The sequence below is a fragment of the Dendropsophus ebraccatus genome, chromosome 15 (genome assembly GCF_027789765.1).
Source record: "Dendropsophus ebraccatus isolate aDenEbr1 chromosome 15, aDenEbr1.pat, whole genome shotgun sequence".
Taxonomy (NCBI): domain Eukaryota; kingdom Metazoa; phylum Chordata; class Amphibia; order Anura; family Hylidae; genus Dendropsophus; species Dendropsophus ebraccatus.
In genome coordinates this window covers 67341478-67361775 of record NC_091468.1, presented here as the reverse complement: position 1 = coordinate 67361775, position 20298 = coordinate 67341478, and the positions used below count along the sequence as shown (strand labels likewise).

Here is a 20298-nt window from a genome sequence, read left to right as displayed (position 1 = left end):
AGTATATATATATATATATATATATATATATATATATATATATATATATAAATGAAATGCATTGTCACAGGGAACCTCTGGTGTTCGTCTTGCTTGTTACTCCCCCTCTTTTTAGGTAAAGTTACATAACTCTACAGGAGACCAATTTATGGGGAAAAAAGTCACCCTTGAGAGTCACCTGAGGGCAACGCAGTCTCTTAAGCCCAATACAGAATTGTACACTGTTAAAGGGGGTAGTTCACATAAAACATTTTTGTAAGAGATTTGTAATTTATTTCTATTAAAAAATGTCAAGTCTTCTAGTACTTATTAGCTGCTGTATGTCCTGCAGGAAGTGGTGTATTCTTTCTACTCTGACACAGTGCTCTCTGTTGCCACCTCTGTCCATGTCAGGAACTGTCCAGAGCAGTAACAAATGACCATAGAAAATCTCCAGACTGGAAAGAAAACACCACTTTCTGCAGGTCATACAGCAGCTGATTAGTACTGGAAGACTTTTTTTTTTAATAGAAGTAAATTACAAATCTTTGGCAAGTTCTGGCACCAGTCGATTTGAAAGAATTTTTTTTCCCCATGGACTACCCCTTTAAACATCAGTGTAATGTAACACACAGAGAAGCCTGAATAGTGAGAAAATCAGTAACTATTATATACTTTATTTGTGTATTACATAATATAAAATTGGTGGAGTTACATTCATCCTTTCTATACTTCTCAAGGACATTCTTCAAAATGATGTTTTTCCCTGTGGCAAAAAGTCCTGTGAGTTGAGAGGAATAATGATTAATACACACGACTATAGAAAATAAGATTGCTAAAAAAGAGAGTTCTTCATAGAGAACAGTACATGTATAAAAGTCGGTTTCGTTGAACCCGTTATTTTTTATTGCTCTGGATTGAAATAATATTAAAGTGCAAAAATAAAATGTTCAGCCGATATGTAATTGTACATTAGTAAATTCTTACATAATCCTCACCGTCCTTACACATTGATGATGGGGCTGTAAATAACGATTCATGGTAAGAATCACAAACTCCTCATTTTTCCATTTGACCCTCATGAAACAATAACAGATTTTTACATTTGCTAGACCTGGTAGAAGTTAAAGGGGGCGGATAAAAAAAACAATCAATCAATCAATCATAAACATAGTTTTCCCACTTACCATCCCTCCTGAGTCTCCATTTGAATTTCCCGCTGTTTCAGGTCCCTGAAGCTCCAGTTGGTGTCTTCATTTTTTCTTTACTTCCTGGTTTGGGCTTTCCCATGATGCACTTTGTCTCCTTTGATGTCTGACTCTGTAAAACTGTTAGATGGCTTACATCTTGTTCAGCCAATCAGAGATTAAACCCTCCCCCTCTTGATGATGTCATTGTCACAAAATGGCTGCCACAGAGCAGCCTGGGGTCAACAGTCATTAGGTAAGAATGAGATTACTTCACTACCTGGTGGGGGATTGAGGGGGGGGGAAAGATAGGGAAGGGGGCAGATAGGCATATTACAGTTATATAACTTTGTAATGTGTTTCAATTACTGGGAAAAAGCTTATCCCTGGAGTACCCCTTTAAAGGGGTTATCCAGCGCTACAAAAACATGGCCACTTTTCCCCCTACTGTTGTCTCCAGTTCAGGTGCCGTTTGCCATTAAGCTCCATTTACTTCAATGGAACTGAGTTTAAAAACCCCACCCAAACTGGAGACAACAGTAGGGGGAAAGTGGCCATGTTTTTGTAGCGCTGGATAACCCCTTTAAGGCCCCATTACATCAAACAATTATTGGCCGTACTTGGCCGATTACCAGTCAATCCGGCCAATAATTGTTTGGTGTAATAGCGCCTGTTAAAAAACATGTTGAAATATCATGATCATGACAGTAACGGTCTGCTGCTCATAGACCCTTGCAAGAGGAGCGGTGGCAGCAGTAGATCGCCTCTGACTTTAGTGGGTGGCCGGACAATCTAATGATCGCCCCTCCCGCTTCTCCACCCCTCCCCCCCCCGATTGCTGTCTGTGTGTGTTATAGCTCGCTTCCCTCTCAAAATCATGGTGTGTAATACGGCAATAGGCTATTTGTACAACCTTTTAATGATGTTAAGAAAAGTTGGTGGCTTTAAAGATAAGTGCTGTAGGCCTTCCTTGTTGTATTACTATTAGAAATGAGCGCAATTCGAGCACGCTTAATGTAACTGTCATGTTTTGCACAAGTCAATAGTACAAGCGATTTTAATAAACTTTGTAATAGGTTTTATTAGGCAAAAAAGCCTCTTTCTGTACTCAAGAAGCAGTTTTCCAGCCCACTCTCTCACTTCTTATCTGTGCATTATCAGGCAAATCTGTCTTCATTACAGAGAAGCAAGCGAAGATGGGTTCTGCTGTGTCCATTATATCCTATGGAGAGGGTGGGGCCAAGGAAGATGAGTGAGCAGGAAGAGGAAACATGAAGGTCAGCTGTTTGTAGTCTGTCTGGGCACCTAAAATGCTGGATTCAGGGGTCAGAAAGGTCAATGCTTACCTAGGAAGTTGCTGAGAGAAGATTGCAGGGTGTTGTGCTGTGCAGGACTGCTCCATGCTCACTCACTCCTCTCAGCCCCTCCCCTATAATGGACACAGAAATCCTGCTTTTTGAGTATAGAAGGAAACTCTTTTGCTAAATAAAACCTATTACAGAGTTTCTTAAAATCGCTTGTACTATTGATATTTATTGTGTTCTGAAAAATTATTCTTAAATGACAGTTACGCTTTAAGTCCAATTATTCGGCATTTGAATACCAGTGGCTGAATAAGTAAGATGCTACCCTAGGCCATAGGCTGTATCAATGTTTTCCAGGACTCCCTAGGGCTGCATCCAACTTCTTCAGCCACCAGTAATCACATGCTGAATAATCAGACTCAAGTATATTAGAGTTGCGCTCATCTCTACTATCCTTATTCCTCCAATACAGTGTTTTCTCCCTGCCCTTCCTCCCTTTTCTGTTTAATATCACCATACCTGGCAACTGTGCAGAAGAGGAAGACTATGAATACTTTATTATGATTGTAGTCTCTACCTTCATAACCCTTTTCCCTCCTCTATGCTTCTTCTGCACACTCAGTTTCCCAGTCTTCTCTCATAGTTTACTAACCACCCCTGATTTCTGGAGGCGACCCCCTAAGCTCCTGTTATACCCCCTAAGCTTCTGTTATACCCCCTGAACTACTGTTATACCCCCTGAGCTACTTTTATACCCCCTGAGCTACTGTTATACCCCTTGAGCTACTGTTATACCCCCTGAACTACTGTTATACCCCCTGAGCTACTGTTATACCCCTTGAGCTACTGTTATACCTGCTCTCCTCTGAATTATCCCAATGGGTAAAATCAATATATTTGTCAAGTAGATAACAGATAATAGTTGCTGCATAATAGAAACCACTTATAATGGGCCGTATTGTGGACAAAAAATATAGAACTCAACCTGTTTGTTTATTTTTAACATATTTGATTTCCAAGTGTCCAACTTATTATAATTAGATATATAGGTTCTGCTGTGTCCATTATAAACTATGGAGAGGGATGAGTGAACAGGGAGAGCAGAGAAGCAGCTGTGTAGTTTGGAGACTGTCTAGGCACATAAAACGCTGGATTCACAGGTCAGAAAGGTCAGTGCTTATCTTGGATCTTCTTGACATAAGATTGCAAGGATGTTGTGCTGTGCAGCGCTGCCTTTTCTCCTCTTATTGCTCATTCATCCCCCCCCTTATTGCTCCCCCCCCCTTCCATAGAGCATGATGGACACAGAAAATTTGATTTGCTTCTTCTGAAGTGAGGGGGGAGGTAGAAAAACAGCTTTTGCTTAATAAAACTGATTACAGAGTTTCTTAAAATCGCTTTTACTATTGATACTTATTGATTTCTTAAAAATTACACTTGAATTACAGAAGAGGGAGGCATACGACACAATGCAAGTGGTGACCTTGACTTTGTTATGTAGTATAGGTGCATGATTTATGGGTACCTTTCTATCAATGCCTTTGTCCAGGCTTTAAAGGGGATGTTTGCCATAAGCTAGAAATCTACCTTGCTGCCGGGGCTGCGGAGGACACAACACTACTTACCTGTCCCGTTCTCCGCTGCTGTCACCTTTATAACAAAATCTGACTTATAAAACACCCAGTCTTGGTGTGTACAAGGACTGTCATGTACGCGGAGCAGATTTACATATCAAAAAATCACATATTAAAATCAATTAAAATTGTGGTTCTATTTATGGCACAATAAAGGTATAGTAACCTCAAACTACCTATCTTCAGGTCAAATAAGGACTAAGTCTTCACCATCATGTGATAGCGCTAGTCTCGCAGTATTATCTCTTCTTGACTCTGTCTCAACGTGTTTCACCTAAGCTGTTGGCCGGGATCCTCAGGGGACTAGAAAAGCAAAATCAAGTAAATAGATAGATACAAATATGGTAAAAGAGAGGTATGACCAAGTACGTATTGGGGTCAAAGGTTTCAAAAAACGTCTTTATTACACATAAAAGTATCACACTCCAACCCCCGAACTCTAATAAGCGATTGAAGCATAAGGCACCCAGAGATAATTCTAGTTTAAGGTCAATATCGGTTCCCATGCATATTAGCTACAAATGCTTAGAACACTGGTATAGTCTCCAAATGAGATATGCTAGCTCAGGTATGGCCAAACATCAACCAATCAGGTATAGATATAAGCAGATACAATGACCAGGAGACAAAGAAACGAAAGTCCCACTTAGGACAACTCACGACCCACACGCGTGCCAGAGAATCATCATCACTAGTTGTCCTGAGAGTGACTTTCCTTTCTTTATTTGAAGTTACTATACCTTAATTGTGCCGTAAGTAGAACCATCTTTTGGACAACTTCCACTGTCGTGCCGTACCCACAGGAAATGGCATAGACAGCACCATACTGTGCTAGGTGCTATGCTGAACATCTATTTTCTTTGGGAACAACACATCAGCGGAAGATGTCCAAAGATATTACAGCAGAGACAGAGGACAGCGAGCGGCTCAGGAGCCACAAACTGCGTCAGAGTGGAACAGGTAAGTACAGAATAGGTAAGTATGCCGCAGTGTGGTGTATGGGGGCCTTTACGGAATATAGGGGTCAGCTTGAAATATGTTCCAGATAATTCTTCTCCAGTGGAGATCCAGTGCAGCGATTCTTATTTTTTACCCTTTTTAGTTTAGTAAAATGTCTCCTTTTAATAAAGTAGAAAACCAAGTAGAAAATATTTGTAATGTTTATTGTCAATAATGCAAATAATTTACATTCATTGATATGATAAATAAATGGCAGCATTTATACGGTAAACGGCTTCTATGTTATACGCAGTGTAGGTCTTTGCTTCTTTCGTCACTGGCTCGTACATCGTACAATAGATTGTGGTCTGGTAACAAGTGAAATGGACCACAACAATGCAATAAAAGGTTCTTCAACATGGAATGCCACCAGAAACACTGTCATTTCCTTGGCAAAATATAGATAGCCTCTGAAATAGAAAATGCAGAGGAAACATGCAACATAGAAAACAAAACTCAGTCTAAAATACCAACACTGAGGTAAACATGGTCTGGGTTCTTTTGTTTTTGTTTTTTTCCAAATAAAACATTGTTAACCTGTAGCTCTCCAGCAATTCTGAATGGCAGCTGGTTGAGAGAACATGCTGGGAAATAGAATTCTAACTGGTGAGCATCGGGGTCACAACTCCTATTCTAAATGTTAGTTCACATTAAGCTAAAGGGAAAGATTCTATTCTGGTACAATAAATATTGTCTATGAAAACATTTTTTCAAAAAAACTGAAATTTTTTTCTTCTTCTTCACTGTTCAGAGATTATAATAAATACTCAATTGTGCGATACGTTTTCTACAATGTTTTAATCTTATGCATACTTATTGCAAACACCTTAATGACTTTCACGCATAAACCGAAGTTTTTTTTTTCTTTTCAGATTAGCAGCTATATCTCAGACATACAAAAAATTCAGCTTTTAAGTTTTTTTAGGCTGTAGTAGATAGTAGCCACCTATGAAAAATTTGTATTTCTAAAACTGTATGTAAATCAACACAGGTCGACAAAAATAGCAGTAATATATATGTATATATATATATTGTTTTTTTTCTGTGAAACAAGTCTAAGTAGTTTATACAGTTCAAATATACAAAGAAAACAGTGACGAGTTAATTTCCTTTTCCCACAGTGATTAAAAATATATAAATATGATTAGGAACTGTGCGGATCAAGGCTTTTCATCAGAAGAGCTATCTGTGTTCACCGACATTCAAGCCATGAACTGGGAGAAGGGGATTGGGGGGGGGGGGGGGGGGGTCAGGGGGCGGCAGAATACACCTAATCTATACATTGATTTACTCTCGGGATATGAATTAATATATATATTTAACTTTTACTCTTAAAATAAATATTTTAAATACTGAAATAAATACAAATAAAAAATAGCTGCCCTTCTCGATATAAATGTTGCATGTGTAACGGTAAAGGGACCCTTAACCTAGAAATATATGTAAAAAATTAATCAGAATGTCTCTCCATAATTAGGTGGGGACCAAATAGGGGGGTGGGTCTACATCTGTACAACAGTTAAAGCGACTTAAAGTAGGTTTATGGCGTCCTATCTCAGGGTGTCATAAACTAGTGATAGAGAAGCTGAACAGGATGATATATCACTTACATCGTTCTATGCAGCTGATTCAGAGATCTCCTCCTGAATAACATGGACAATAAGTAGTCCTCTCCATTATGTGCATGAGCCCAGTAGTCCTGGATATTCATGAGAATCTGAAAACTCTCCCCACCAGCTGCTGACTGGCAGTTATCTATCCATGCTGTGTATAGGCAGTCACCTGTCAATCAGCAGCTGGAGGGCGGGGGGAGGGGTGTGGCAAGAATCCTATTCTCCTGCATATTAGGAGAACAGCTGAACAGAATGATGTAAGTAATACTCTGATCTGATGTAAGTAATACTCTGATCTGATTTCTGTCAATAGTTTAATCTGCCCTCATTTAAGGCACCATACACCTAATGACAGATTCCCTTTAAGTTCATCTGATCTGGTGGAAAAAAAAAATAGACCACTTTGGATTCCAATATGGGAAAGAACAGGGTTGAGGAAAATATCACAACCCTGGGTTATCACATTTGGAGAAAGTTTCCATTTATTTAATGATTAAAAAACCATAAAACCATTAAAATGGATCTCCACCTGAAACATGCAAATGGCCATTTAGTAGCTCCTGGGATGTTGGATAAGTAACCTAAGTTTCATAATGTTCTGAGAACAGAACATCTTGAAATCAATCTTGGGCACTGCTTGGAATCTTTGGCAGCCATGGAGAATGAATGGAGTACAGGCTGCTCAAGTGTGGTGAACACTTTCCATTTCAGGGATCGGTGGTGGTGGGGCTCTCAGTGGTTGGTACCCAACTGATCAGGTTGTTATCTCCTATCGACAGGACGTCTTCAGGTGAAAATGGTAAAATGAAAATATTTTTACGTATTTAAGCTCAAAATTCTACTTTGGTCACAATTTCTTGTTTGGCTTGTTTACTAAATAATAATAATAATAATAATATTATATTATATTTATAATAAATTAACAAAATACACAAAAATGGAAACCTCCTTTGTAATGTTTCCTTGTAAAGGCCAAGTCATCACTGTAAAATCTACATGGATTTATGTTGGCACTATCTCTTATGCTGTCATCAGAAACATGTTGATGCCAATGGGATGTCAAGCTGTCACTGGCTACTTGCACCCTGTCGCTTAAGCATCCCTGCCACATTAATGACATTCCCTCATCATAAAATGGTTATTAGGGGTCCTAGGAGGTCCCAGATGGTTTTTAGGGGTCCTAGGAGGTCCCAGATGGTTATTAGGGGTCCTAGGAGGTCCAAGAGGGTTATTAGGGGGTCCTTGGAGGTCCCAGATGGTTATTAGGGGTCCTGGGAGGTCCCAGATGGTTATTATGGGACCTAGGAGGTCCCAGATGGTTATTAGGGGTCCAAGAGGTCCCAGATGGTTGTTAGGGGTCCTATTGAAGTAAACTTTTGACTTTTGAGATATTCCCAGTAAGTTAGATATACTATGCAAATTCTTTGCCTCCAGTCTAAATACAGCTCTCTACGCTGTATAAAGACTTTAGTTAGGGTAGCCGTACACGTTCAATATTCCGATCCCAATAAAGTTCCACTGTCGATGATTAATAAGACCATTATGACCATGATAGTTTGAGCTATGGCTGCCAACACGGTAAAACAGATTGATTTCGATGTCGATTACAATGTTGTGCTTAGTAAGTATACTGCATCTGTCTATGAATACAGTGAAACAAACACATACAGCTGTTAAGACTCGGAGCCCTCTTAGAGATGGATTTTTTTAGTGCAGGACACTTATTATTTGCTTTTCTTTCTGCTTTCCATCTATAATAATTTGTCCTTTTTTCTTACTTCCACTTACAAGCCCTGTATAGCTTTAGAAATGTCTACAAGGTGGATGAGGTTTGCTTAAAGTCTCGCAACATAACTGAAGCATATGTAACACTTGGAGGCGTGCAGAGTATTGACTCCGAGACGGGGGAACTAGGCACAGAACTGCCTGAAGCTACTGAATCCCGGAAAGGGGATGGAGGAGTCAAAGCAGGTGAGTCCTCCAGCACTAATTTGCTTGGAACAAGTTCCTCGTCCGGTGTGTCTGTGCTATCGTACATATAATCCCGAATAAGGTTCAATTTTTCATTTTCCACCTCCTCGGTGGAGGAGTCGATACCTTCACTGAAAGCCGCCATCTGAAGTGGAAGCACTTGCTGTGTAGCATAGATGGAGTCAACACCATTCTCTGGGCCGGGTATTGGAATAACAGAGTTAAAGTCTGGAATGCCGGTAGAGAATTTGTTGATGACTCCATGGAGTTGGTCTAAAATAGACTTTTGCAGTGGTAGACTCTTAGAGACTTGATCTGGCAGATATGCTGATCCCTCCTCAAATTCTTGAGAAGGTGGAGGAGTTGCATTCAAGCGCCTATGTATCACCATGGATGGACTGCTGGGGAGGTTAAACCTGACCGGCTCGTTTTCTTCTTCCTCTTCCACATTGTATAATGCGTTGGTGCTAGTGTCTGAAAATGTGAGGCTCTTGTTCGGAGCTTGGTAGCCTTTGGTTATAGGCTTTATCACAGCTGTCTGGTTTGACGTTCCTGTTTCCTTGGTCTTCACATGCACTGATAGTCTTTGCCACATGTGTTGCCCCTTCTGTACTTGTCTTCCACCTGGTTCAGACCATGACACAGACTTTCCGTTAGAACTATGAATAAAATAAAGATGGGTGCATTTGAATAAACAGCATGCAGAAAAATCACATCAAAAATAAAAAAAATTAAATAAAAAAGCAAGAAAATATGTAAGTGAAGAATTTATTGGAGATATAGTAACTTACTGGTATTTCTATGTGCGCGTGTATAGGCTTAGATAAGTTATAAAATTTTACTTTTTTTTTTATTATTATTATTATTATTATTATTATTATTAATATTATTATTATTATTATTATATTATTTATTTATTTCTACTATTATATTATATATCATTAATATGTCTTAAAGTAAAATAAATCTTTTTTTTCAGTTGGGTGTGATGGGTCGCTGACAGGTGAAGCAAATAAAATTGATTTTCTTGTGGCAATGGCAATTGGTAAGGGGTAGGTGGTATATTAACGGTCAGTTCCTGAAGACGATATGTTTAAAGTAGGAAAAATTAGCTAGAGGTGTGATGGCTAGATGACTGGGTCAGGGCATCTCCAAAATGGCAGGTCTTGTAGAGTGATCTCAGTATATAGTACCTAGTGCCTACCAACAGAAGTCCAGGGAAGGACAACTGGCGGAGCAGAAACAGAGTCATGGGCACCCAATACTCTTTGACGCATGAGCTAGTATATTGGAAAGGGCGGGGCATGTGTCAGAGGGGAAGTGGGAGAAACAGGATGTTCTGAGCGTGCACGCGTAGACTACTGGGAGATGTAGTCTGACAGCAGTGTACTGGAAGAGGAACAAGAGAGGCGGAACAGGCAGAAAACTGGGTCAGAGTAGCGGGACTACTGTACAACCACATGAAGAGTGTCGGATGGGGGGGGGGGACAGAGGTAAGAACCTTGTACTGTTTGGGATTTTGTTTTTCTGCCCAGAATCCCTCTTTAAAGCTGTCTGTGACAGAGAGGTATTAGAAGACAAAGAGCACCGCAGCTATCATGTCTACAATGGGCACCTGAGCATCAGACCTGGACCATGGAGTAATGGAAGTGGCTTAGTTTGGTAAATTTATTTTTATTTCTATGTTTGAAGATGGCCGTTTGTGTGTGCATCACTTTGGGGGAACAGATGGCACCAGGATGCACTATGGGATGAAGCTGGAGGAATAAGGCAAAGAGTTTAGGGCATTGACTTGCTCCCCAAATTCCCCAGATCTTAATTAAAGATGAGCGAACTTGACGGATTTCTGGTTCGTGTGAACCAGAAATCTCGGCGTCTGATTCCTGCTGTCTGCCGGCTCCGTGCAGCAGGTGGATACAGCTTAAAGGGGTTGTCCGGCGATAAAAAATTATTCACAGAATAACACACATTACAAAGTTATACAACTTTGTAATGTATGTTATGTCTGTGAATGGCCCCCTTCCCCGTGTCCCACCACCCCCACCCGTGTACCCGGAAGTGTGGTGCGCTATACATTACCTGTCGCGTGCCGACCACGGTCTCCAATCGTCAGCAGTGACGTCTTCTTCGGGAGGCCAGCGGATCTTCCCGAGTGCCGGCCGCCCTCTGCAGCGTCATCCGAAGCTCAGCCGCGATTGGCTGAGCATAACTGTGCTCAGCCAATCGCGGCTGAGCAGCTGATGACGTGGCCGCATCATCAGCCGCTCAGCCGCGATTGGCTGAGCACAGTTATGCTCAGCCAATCGCGGCTGAGCTTCGGATGACGCTGCAGAGGGTGGCCGGCACTCGGGAAGATCCGCCAAGCTCCCGAAGAAGACGTCACTGCTGAGGATCGGAGACCGTGGACGACACGATATGCGGTGAGTATAATGCACCACACTTCCGGGTCTAGCGTGGGTGGGGGGGAAACACGGGGAAGGGGGCCATTCACAGACATAACATACATTACAAAGTTGTATAACTTTGTAATGTGTGTTATTCTGTGAATAATTTTTTATCGCCGGACAACCCCTTTAAGGAACGCCTAGAAAACTGGGATACAGCCAATGCCATTGGCTGTATCCCAGTTTTCCAGGCGTTCCTTACGCTGTATCCACCTGCTGCACGGAGCCGGCAGACAGCGGAAATCAGACGCCGAGATTTCTGTTTCATACGAACCAGAAATCCGTCAAGTTCGCTCATCTCTAATCTTAATCCAATTGACAACTTGGATGCGCTGGGAAAACAGGTGAAGTCCATGGAAAATGGAGCTGTTTAATGGCACAAGCGGGACCTATACATTATTTGGCAGGTAGTTATTGTTATGGATGATCGGTATATATAAATGTATTGATGTGTCAAAGGAGAAGCCCGGTGAAAATATTTATTAAAGTATTGTATTGCCCCCAAAAGTTATACAAATCTCCAATATACATTTATTACGGGAAATGCTTATGAAGAGCTTTTTTTCCTGCACTTACTACTGCATCAAGGCTTCACTTCCTGGATAACATGATGATGTCACTTCCTGGATAACATGTGTGATGTCACTTCCTGAATAACATGGTGATGTCACTTCCTGGATAACATGGTGATGTCACTTCCTGGATAACACGGTGATGTCACAACCCTAATCCCAAAGCTGTGCGGGCTGTGGCTGCTGGAGAAGATGATGGCAGAGGGATGCTAAGTGTCCCTCCCTCCATGAGGCTACCTTATCATGGTGGGGTGGTTTACACTGTTTGCAAATGGTAACCAAGAGCCGCATTATTTTTGTGGGAATTTTTTTAGCAGTTGGAGGGCTGCTTTTAACTAGTTTCATGTCTGTGGTGGGTCTGTATCTTGCTCTTGCGGTGAACTGTTGCATTTTTCTGTGTTTTTGTGTGTTTCAGCCATAGCAACGTGCTCCTGCCTAGTGTGAATGGTGTTCTACGAGAGCTGACCAAATTTGTCTTTTTTTCTGTGTCCCTCCAGATCCCTGTGTCCCTCAGTGTCCCCCTGCCATCATCCTCTCCAGCAGCCACAGCCCGCACAGCTCTGGGAGTCGGGTCGTGACATCACCATGTTATCCAGGAAGTGACATCACCATGTTATCCAGGCAGTGACATCACTATGTTATCCAGGAAGTGACATCACCATGTTATCCAGGAAGTGACATCACCATGTTATCCAGGAAGTGACATCACCATGTTATCCAGGAAGTGAAGCCTTAATGCAGTAGTAAGTGCAGAGAAAAAAGCACTTTATATTTCCGTAATAAGTGTATATTGGTGATTTGTATAACTTTTGGGGGGCAATACAATACTTTAATAAAAATTTTCCTTTAAAGCGAAAGTACCACTAGGTACATCACTTTGTGTTTTTTTACATGAATAAACCAGCACGAGCACAGGAATGCCAGGTCCGCAGTATTAGGTTTATTCCTGAGCACCGGCCTGGCATGAAACAATGGGGGTTGGCCTGGCGACCCCAGTGTGACGATCTCCCCTCTAATGGAGCCGGATCACATTGGGGGCCATTGGGACAGCCCCCAGTGCTTCATGCTGGGCCAATGCTTGGCAATAAAACGGCGCCTTGCACGAGAATCGGGCCGCGGTTTAATAAAAGGGCCACGGCATCGACATTCCCATACCGGCGCCGGTCTATTCATGCAAAAAAAACTCAAAGCGATGTACCTAGTGTACCAACCTTTTTATATTTCTAGACAGGTTTTCAGATTATCAGTGCATTGAATTGATATATATGTGATATTTAGGTTAACAAGTTATAGTTTGTATGTAATATAGTGTAAGTCAGTCTACAGGTTGTAATATGACTGTGACTTAGTGTAGAGTTAAATTGATGTTTCTGTGCAGCAAACTGAGGAGTTACATGCAAAAAAACTTGCTCTCAGCAGAACCCGATGGATGCAGAAACAAAATCACATAACCTTAGCCTGCTGTAGCAGTACAATGAATGGGTTTCAAGGCTTACAATCCATGCTTACATCAGTTTGGCCATAGCATGTATGAAATCATGCGATTTATATATATATACATTCAAGGAGATTATATGCACTCTACATCGATGTACACAACGGCAGTAGACATGAAGCATGCCAGTTAATAAATTATGGACCAACATATATGGCTGCACATAATTCCTCACTCAAGAAGCGATACATATGAGACAAAACTACATCACCTTAAATATCATCCAAGTATACAGTATGACATCAATTTTATATTAGCATAAAAGTCAACATTCTTAAAGGGGTTATTCAGGAATTTTCATCGACAAATTATCTTTAGGTGTCATTAGTGTGGGTCACAGCTATGTGTATATCCCTCAATGATCAGCTGTTGAATCAGATTACACGGCACTTCCATGCATACTGCTGTGCCTTGTAGTGAAGTTCAGTCCCATTTAAAGGGGTATTCAAAGAAAAATTAACTTGTGTATAGGGAAAAAGTAAGAGATCAGGGGGCGCCCGACCTCCGAACCCTCCAGCAATCCCTGTATCGGCCTCCGGCTTCTGTGTTATGAATAGAGCAGTGGCCCAAGACTGTTGGCTCTATTCATTCCTATGGAGGTGCCGAAGATAGCCGTGTACAGCGCTTTTCCAGCTTACTCTGCTCTTTCTGGTGGCTTTTTCATTCCTATGGAGCCGCCAGAGAGACGATAACTTTGTTTTTCCTGCTTACTTGGCTTTTTCCGTCGGCTCAATAGGAATGATTAGAGCAGTGAGTCATGTGCCGTAACGCGGCTCTATTGATATCAGAAAAGCCGGGGGCCGATACGCAGATCGCCAGGAAGTTCGGAGGTCAGACCCCTCCTCCTTGATCTCTTACTTTTCCCCTATCCTATGGATAAGTTAATTTTTCTTGGAATACCTCTTTAAGTGAATAGGGCACAAGCAGCAGTACCAGGCAACATGTACAGTCTGCCCCGCTGTGTCTTGTACAGCAGTAAAAGTTATTCTGACCAGCGGTGATCCTTTGGGTTAGACCGCCACTAACCAAACCTAAGGATGGGCCGTCAGTAGTAATTCCGAAATAACCGCTTTAACCTCATTCAGTATAAATCACGGCTAGAAATCACCTGTTAATAAATGCAGTTAATCAATTAATCAATCTATGACAGAAGAAGAAATGATTTCATTAGTAAACCCTAACCAGCGGCTCCAGTATTTGCCTCGCTTGACAACTTTATATGCGTGAAGATTATTACTTCCAAATAATCAAATATGTAATGTTGTATTCCTTATAGAAACATCTAGCTTCAGCCTTATGGTCTGATCTCATACTGTTTGTCTAATGTACGGAATGGAACCAGACTACGCTAAAGATCCTTCTGTATTTCTGTATCCGCCGGTGTCACGTGGAAACGCTTCCTTCATTTTGCATCCTGTTTGAACTCTTTATTTTTGGAGTGAAATAAGTGATCATTTCAGCATTTGAATACCGGTGGCTGAAGAAGTTGGATGCAGCCTTAAGGCTGCCTGGAAAACGTGGAGACACCTGTAGACTCCAATGGGCTACATCCAACTTCTTCAGCTCAAGGATGGATGAACCTGAGAGTGCTTGAGGTTGGCTCATCTCTAATCATAATAAAGTGTTATTCTTCTTATTACTATAGAACTCCGAAGTTCACTTTACTCCCAAAAATTTAAGCCGTCAGGTGTTTTATTTTGTTGTGTTCCTTTAAATACATTATATAAAGTAGAATGTATAATGAAGACCCCACCACCTGCATATCGAAAAATTATTTTTTATCTCGAGACAGATTCATAAATCGTGGTCATTATTCTTATATTATGCGATGAAGGAGATTGACTTTAAAAGTGTCACTGTCGTTTGTAAAAACTGACATGTTGAAGGTTTTGATTGTTCCGAGTCTGAGTGCTCATGCCCATAGCGATCAGGAGAACAATCGGGGAGAAGACTGTGCTACTTGTGGTCCTCTCCCCCCTTCCTGTCAGCTATGAAAGGATCAAGCTTAGAACGTTCTTCTCCCAATCGGTACAGGTGTGAACACTCAGACCAAAACTGATCAAAACTTTTGACATGTCTCTATCAAATTTTTTTACAAACAACAGTGACACTTTACAGGGAAAGGTGGGGGGCAGGTAGAGAGCTAGAAACACAGAAACACTGCTAGCTTACTGTCTGCACCTAGTGCTGGATTTGCAACTTACACTGCTCAGTACTACTTAATAATGTCCTCCATGCTGTTACCTGTTCTGAGAGTTTCCTACAGAAAAGGGTGGTGTTGGTTGGGGGGAGGGGCTGGATCATATTTCATATCTGTGTCTCATGTATGGAAAAGGTCTTGGCACCCACTCTGGTCAAAATAAATTCTACAGGTGCACACACGCTTATCCTGAAAATTTTATATCTGAAATGACAGTAATACTTTAAGGTTGCACATTTTTTGTGTGCGTCTTTGGCTTATGATGGGATAGAGTAGGAAGCCAAAAAATAGGGATATTATGGATTGTAGAGCTGGATTTTTACAAGCAGGCCTGTAGGGTCGGGTGTTAGACAGGTTCCCATTACCACCAATATCTTGGCCTGGACTCTCCAAGGGCCGTATAGCAGCCGTATAATCTGGGTATGCTCGCCCCGGGGCATTAGCTCTATTTCTGGATAATCATTATAAATCTATATAAATAGATCCGAATTTGTTAAAGAAAAACGTTAGAAATGTTAGAAACGCCTGTTCTGGTTTTTAATAGTAATATAGATATAGCTCATTTGTAAAGCGAATGTTTTATTACAGGTCACCTAGTGTAGGAAATACTGTGTAGAAGCAGGAAGGGATGGGATCTGCCGTAGTCTGAATAATGCCATGAAATTGCAATCTACTTCCCAAGCTGTAATTTAGTCCTTTCAGCTGATTGAGATCTTTTCTGAATTACAGTGGCGATGCAGCTGGGGCACTATTCACAACCCGCTTCCGACTAACACCATAATTTAACATTACTATAAAAGAGGACATCTGTTCAGCCGGACTGGATTGTGTAATAAAGTCTGACACTTGCATTTTTCATGTGGCTACTTCAATTTCTCAGTGTCCCGTGTAGCTTAGAGGGAAGCATATTTATGACCATGAGCGTGTGCTGCTTCCACTATTACATCAATTCATGGATATTATATCATAGTTATTTTTTTTTTTGGGGGTGTTCCCTTTTAATTATCTGGAAGCGTTAATGAGTACAGAGATATTAATTTCTTAGCGATCCCTTGTGCCGGTTTTTAATTTTTAATTTATAAAAATGTACATATGTAAATGAGGTTATATGTATATTAGGTTCTTGGTGCACTGGGGGAGCTCACATCCCTTGAAGTGCAGCGGCCCACTAACAAGCCAGCTTTATCTGTGTCTACTTACATGCATATTCATAGGTTGGTGCCATAGAAGCTGGTGGTTGGGCAGGCCAGTGCATTGAGGGGATAGTGCACTAAAGGACCTCATTTACATATTTGAATTTTTACAAATTATTAAAAAAAAAACAGAGCAACTGATTGTCCAAAAAACAGATATCTTCGTAGTCAACATAAGAACGCCTCTAGGTACATACCAGTGAGTTTGTATGTATGAACCTGCTGATAGTTACTCTTTAAGCACACGCACAAAGGTAGAAGGGCCGAAGAGTAGAGATGAGTCAACTTTTCAAAAGTTTGGTTCGTCGGGTTCGCCAAACTGTTTTTCTTTTTTTAGCATAAACAAAAATGTGGTGACCGCACTTTGGTGTACAATAAAAAAAAAGATGCATTTTGATCCGTTTTTTTTTTTTATATATAATGGAAGTCAATGGATGCACACAAATGCATCCGTTTCTTCATCCTTTTTTTCAACTTTTTTGCACACAACAGATGAAGGGTGGCACTATGGGGGTAAATTACTAACTGCACTGGAACGGCGCAGAGGATGAAGGTAAGAGACATAGCTTCCTTCTTGGCGTCTCCTGTGCAATAACCTGCTAACCTACTGATAGTTCCCCTTTAATAAACTTTTTTTTTTACTTTAATGAAATCTTAAACTATGGATACAATGGTGACAACTATATTTTTTATTTATGTTGCTGCCAATTTACTTATTTTTCAAATGTGCCATATTGCTAAAATGTGGATTGCACAGTCTCAGCGTGCTAGTTAGATTGCCGTGCCATTCTGTGACCACATACATTATATTATATGAATGACAATGTTAATACTATATTTTCTTAGTAAATAATTAGGTCTAAAATGCAAAAGTTTAGGAAAATGTATACTAATGTGCATTATTAAAGGATAAATGAAGTCATTTGAAGGTAAGAACAGCTGCTGACATTGTACCATATAAATCCGCACTGTACATTCCAGGTCAGAGCTTCTTCATAATGTTCTACATATAAACTTGCCCTTATAGGTCCCAATGACTCACATTTTGTAATAAAAAAAAGTGACGTGTACTCACTTTGTATTCCCAGCACTTGGTTTCTTCCTTCTGAAGATGCTGAGGAAGGTGTTTGATCTGCATGGTGTTTTTCCATCTCCAACATGCATACGTACCACATCAGAGGTGGTGAAAGCACTCCGAACGTTCCTTTCAGGTTTGGCAATAATAATATACATCTTGGGAGTAAACATACAACCCAAAGCCACTGTGACACTCAGACTGACAGCAAAAGACGTGGTAATAATCTTGTAGTTGCTCCCAAAATAGATCGGGACAAACGCCAACCAGATGATACACGTCGTATACATTGTGAACGCAATATATTTCGCTTCATTGAAGTTTGCCGGAACGTTGCGAGTCTTGAACGCGTAGTAGGTGCAACTCATGATCAGAAGGCCGTTGTAGCCAAGAGGAGCCACCACGCCTAAGTTACTAGTGTTACAGATCAAGTAGACTTCTTTAATGCTTGGATAAGAAAGGATCGGCATTGGGGGCTCCATGATGATCAAAGTGACAACCAAAGTAAGCTGTAGGCTGATCAATACTGAAGCTATGATCACTTGAGCACAAGCGCTCATAAAACGGGGTTTACGTGTACAAATCTTCTTTTTACTTCCCGCCAGTATTCGGGCGATGCGATTGGTTTTGGTGACCAGAGCGGAGTAGCACATTGCTGACGAGAGACCCACCAAGAGACGCTGTAAATAACAGGAGGTTGTGGTGGGCCTGGCTAACAGCGTGAAAGGACAGATATAACCTAGGAAAATCCCAGCCAGGATAATGTAGCAGAGCTCTCGACTCGATGACTTAACCACAGGCGTGTCTCTGTAGAGAATGAAGATCAAGGTGACAAACATAGTGATAAGTATGCCCACACAGGAGAAGGCCACCGCAATGATGGATTCAATGTCACTCCACTGCAGATATTTTATGACTATTGGTTCACAACCTGCGGGGAGAAAGTAGAGGAGTTAGCTTCTTTTCTTTCTAGAAGCATACATTTACACTTTATATAAATGGGGTACTTCACTAAAAACCTAACTTTTGATATGTTGCTGCCCATGATGAGACTAACAATTTGTTCCATACTTGTTATTATCTATTAAGTCTCCTTCCCCCAGTTCTGAGCTGCTGCTTTCTGATGAAAACACAAAAACCTGTGTGTGAGCTTTTCTCTCTGTCTCCCCCTCCTCCCCCTCCCTTCTGAGACGGTTGATGTAAACAAGTCCCTGACTGGCTTTATCTGCAACATTAAAGCTTCTTTGTAGTGACAGGAGGATTAATGACAGTATATTCATCAGCAGATTGACCTCAGAATAACCCTCCCAAGATTACAAAGAAGTTACAATGTTGCAGATAAAGCCTGCCAGGTACTTGTTTACAGAAGAGAAGGGGAGGGGGAGACAGAGAGAAAAGCTCATACACAGATTTTTGTGTCTTCAGCAGAAAGCAGCAGCTGAGAACTGCCCCTGGCAGAATTTCTCATATATATTGCTTGTCTAAACACTGCACATGTGCTGCTTCCGATTGTTAAGGCTCATGTGCACTATTTAGACAAGTGATGAATAGGAGAAATCCTGCTGGGGGCGTTTCTAATGATGAGGAGGGTGGGGAGGAAGAAAGGAGAGGCACGGCAGGCCCAGGGCACAAACCCTTTGGGCTACGCCACATTGACTCGGCTGCTGCATATTAAAAGATAATTTCTTACCCTAACCAAGGTGCAGAACAGGAAGGACTTAGGATGGTACTAGTGATTTGGGGGAATGGGTTGGTGGATCATGATCATTCATAATGGCCGTCATGATCACAAAAAGGGTTTTTAGGGTTTTTTTTTTACTAAAAAAGTCATTGTGGGAACATATTGGGGGCCATATTGTGCCTTCCTCCTGTTCCTATATATACAGTATGTAAAACAATTAAAATAACTTGTCTAGAATTTCTCCGCCGGCCACAATTATTCCATTTGTCAGAAATAAATTAAACTTTCTTGCAAATTATGGAAATGTGAGTTTTTCTCTTTATACTGTGAATATTCTCGATTCCTTTTGGTTCCATTAACTCGTCTTGTCAACCTTCTACAAAGCACCGGAGAAAACAATACGTTCCTTTCAGGGTGAGATCCAGCAAGATGTTTACTATGAGAACAAAGAGTCGGCATCGTAGCCGATCCCGTTGATAAGTTACACATTAAGCAGAGATGTTGTTGCACAACAGAACGGCTCGGAAAATTGCATTTACATTTTTATTGTACTGTTCAACTTTGCTACTTAAGCAAGCAGTTTGTTGAAGGTAATCTCCATCTGCTTGGCACTTTTACAATATCACCTTATGGTGTTTTTATGTTGTCCTGATGTGAAACATAACGGGCTTTTCTGTGTATTAGACTGGCAGTGAAATCCCTCTGTAGACTGTTTCAGAGTCAAGATTCAATTTGTACTATGACAAGCAACGGCCGGGGAACCGCTTACTGCTGCACCCATTACTGCTGTGTAGAGTCTGCGATACATGTGTCATGATACTTTGGTGTTCCATTACACAGCAGGTTCTGTACTTTATGTTAGTTAATTGCCCCTATTTGTGTATGTTGACTGATTTCATATTAACTATTGGCACAGGCTCTGTTTAACCCCCTCCCGCCTCTGCATAGTAA

The 20298-nt window shown here is 41.1% G+C and overlaps 1 protein-coding gene across 1 annotated transcript in view; it reads right to left on the bottom strand.

Moving 5' to 3' along the window:
- Positions 1 to 8529: 8529 nt before the first annotated feature.
- GRM1 (glutamate metabotropic receptor 1) overlaps positions 8530 to 20298 on the bottom strand; it is a 164049-nt gene continuing 152280 nt past the window's right edge. Inside the window, exons 7-8 of the mRNA XM_069954576.1 lie at positions 17667 to 18597; positions 8530 to 9346 (exon numbers count right to left, since the gene is read on the bottom strand). Of these exons, the coding sequence (XP_069810677.1) occupies positions 8530 to 9346; positions 17667 to 18597 (1748 nt within the window). The remainder of the gene's footprint in view (positions 9347 to 17666; positions 18598 to 20298) is intronic.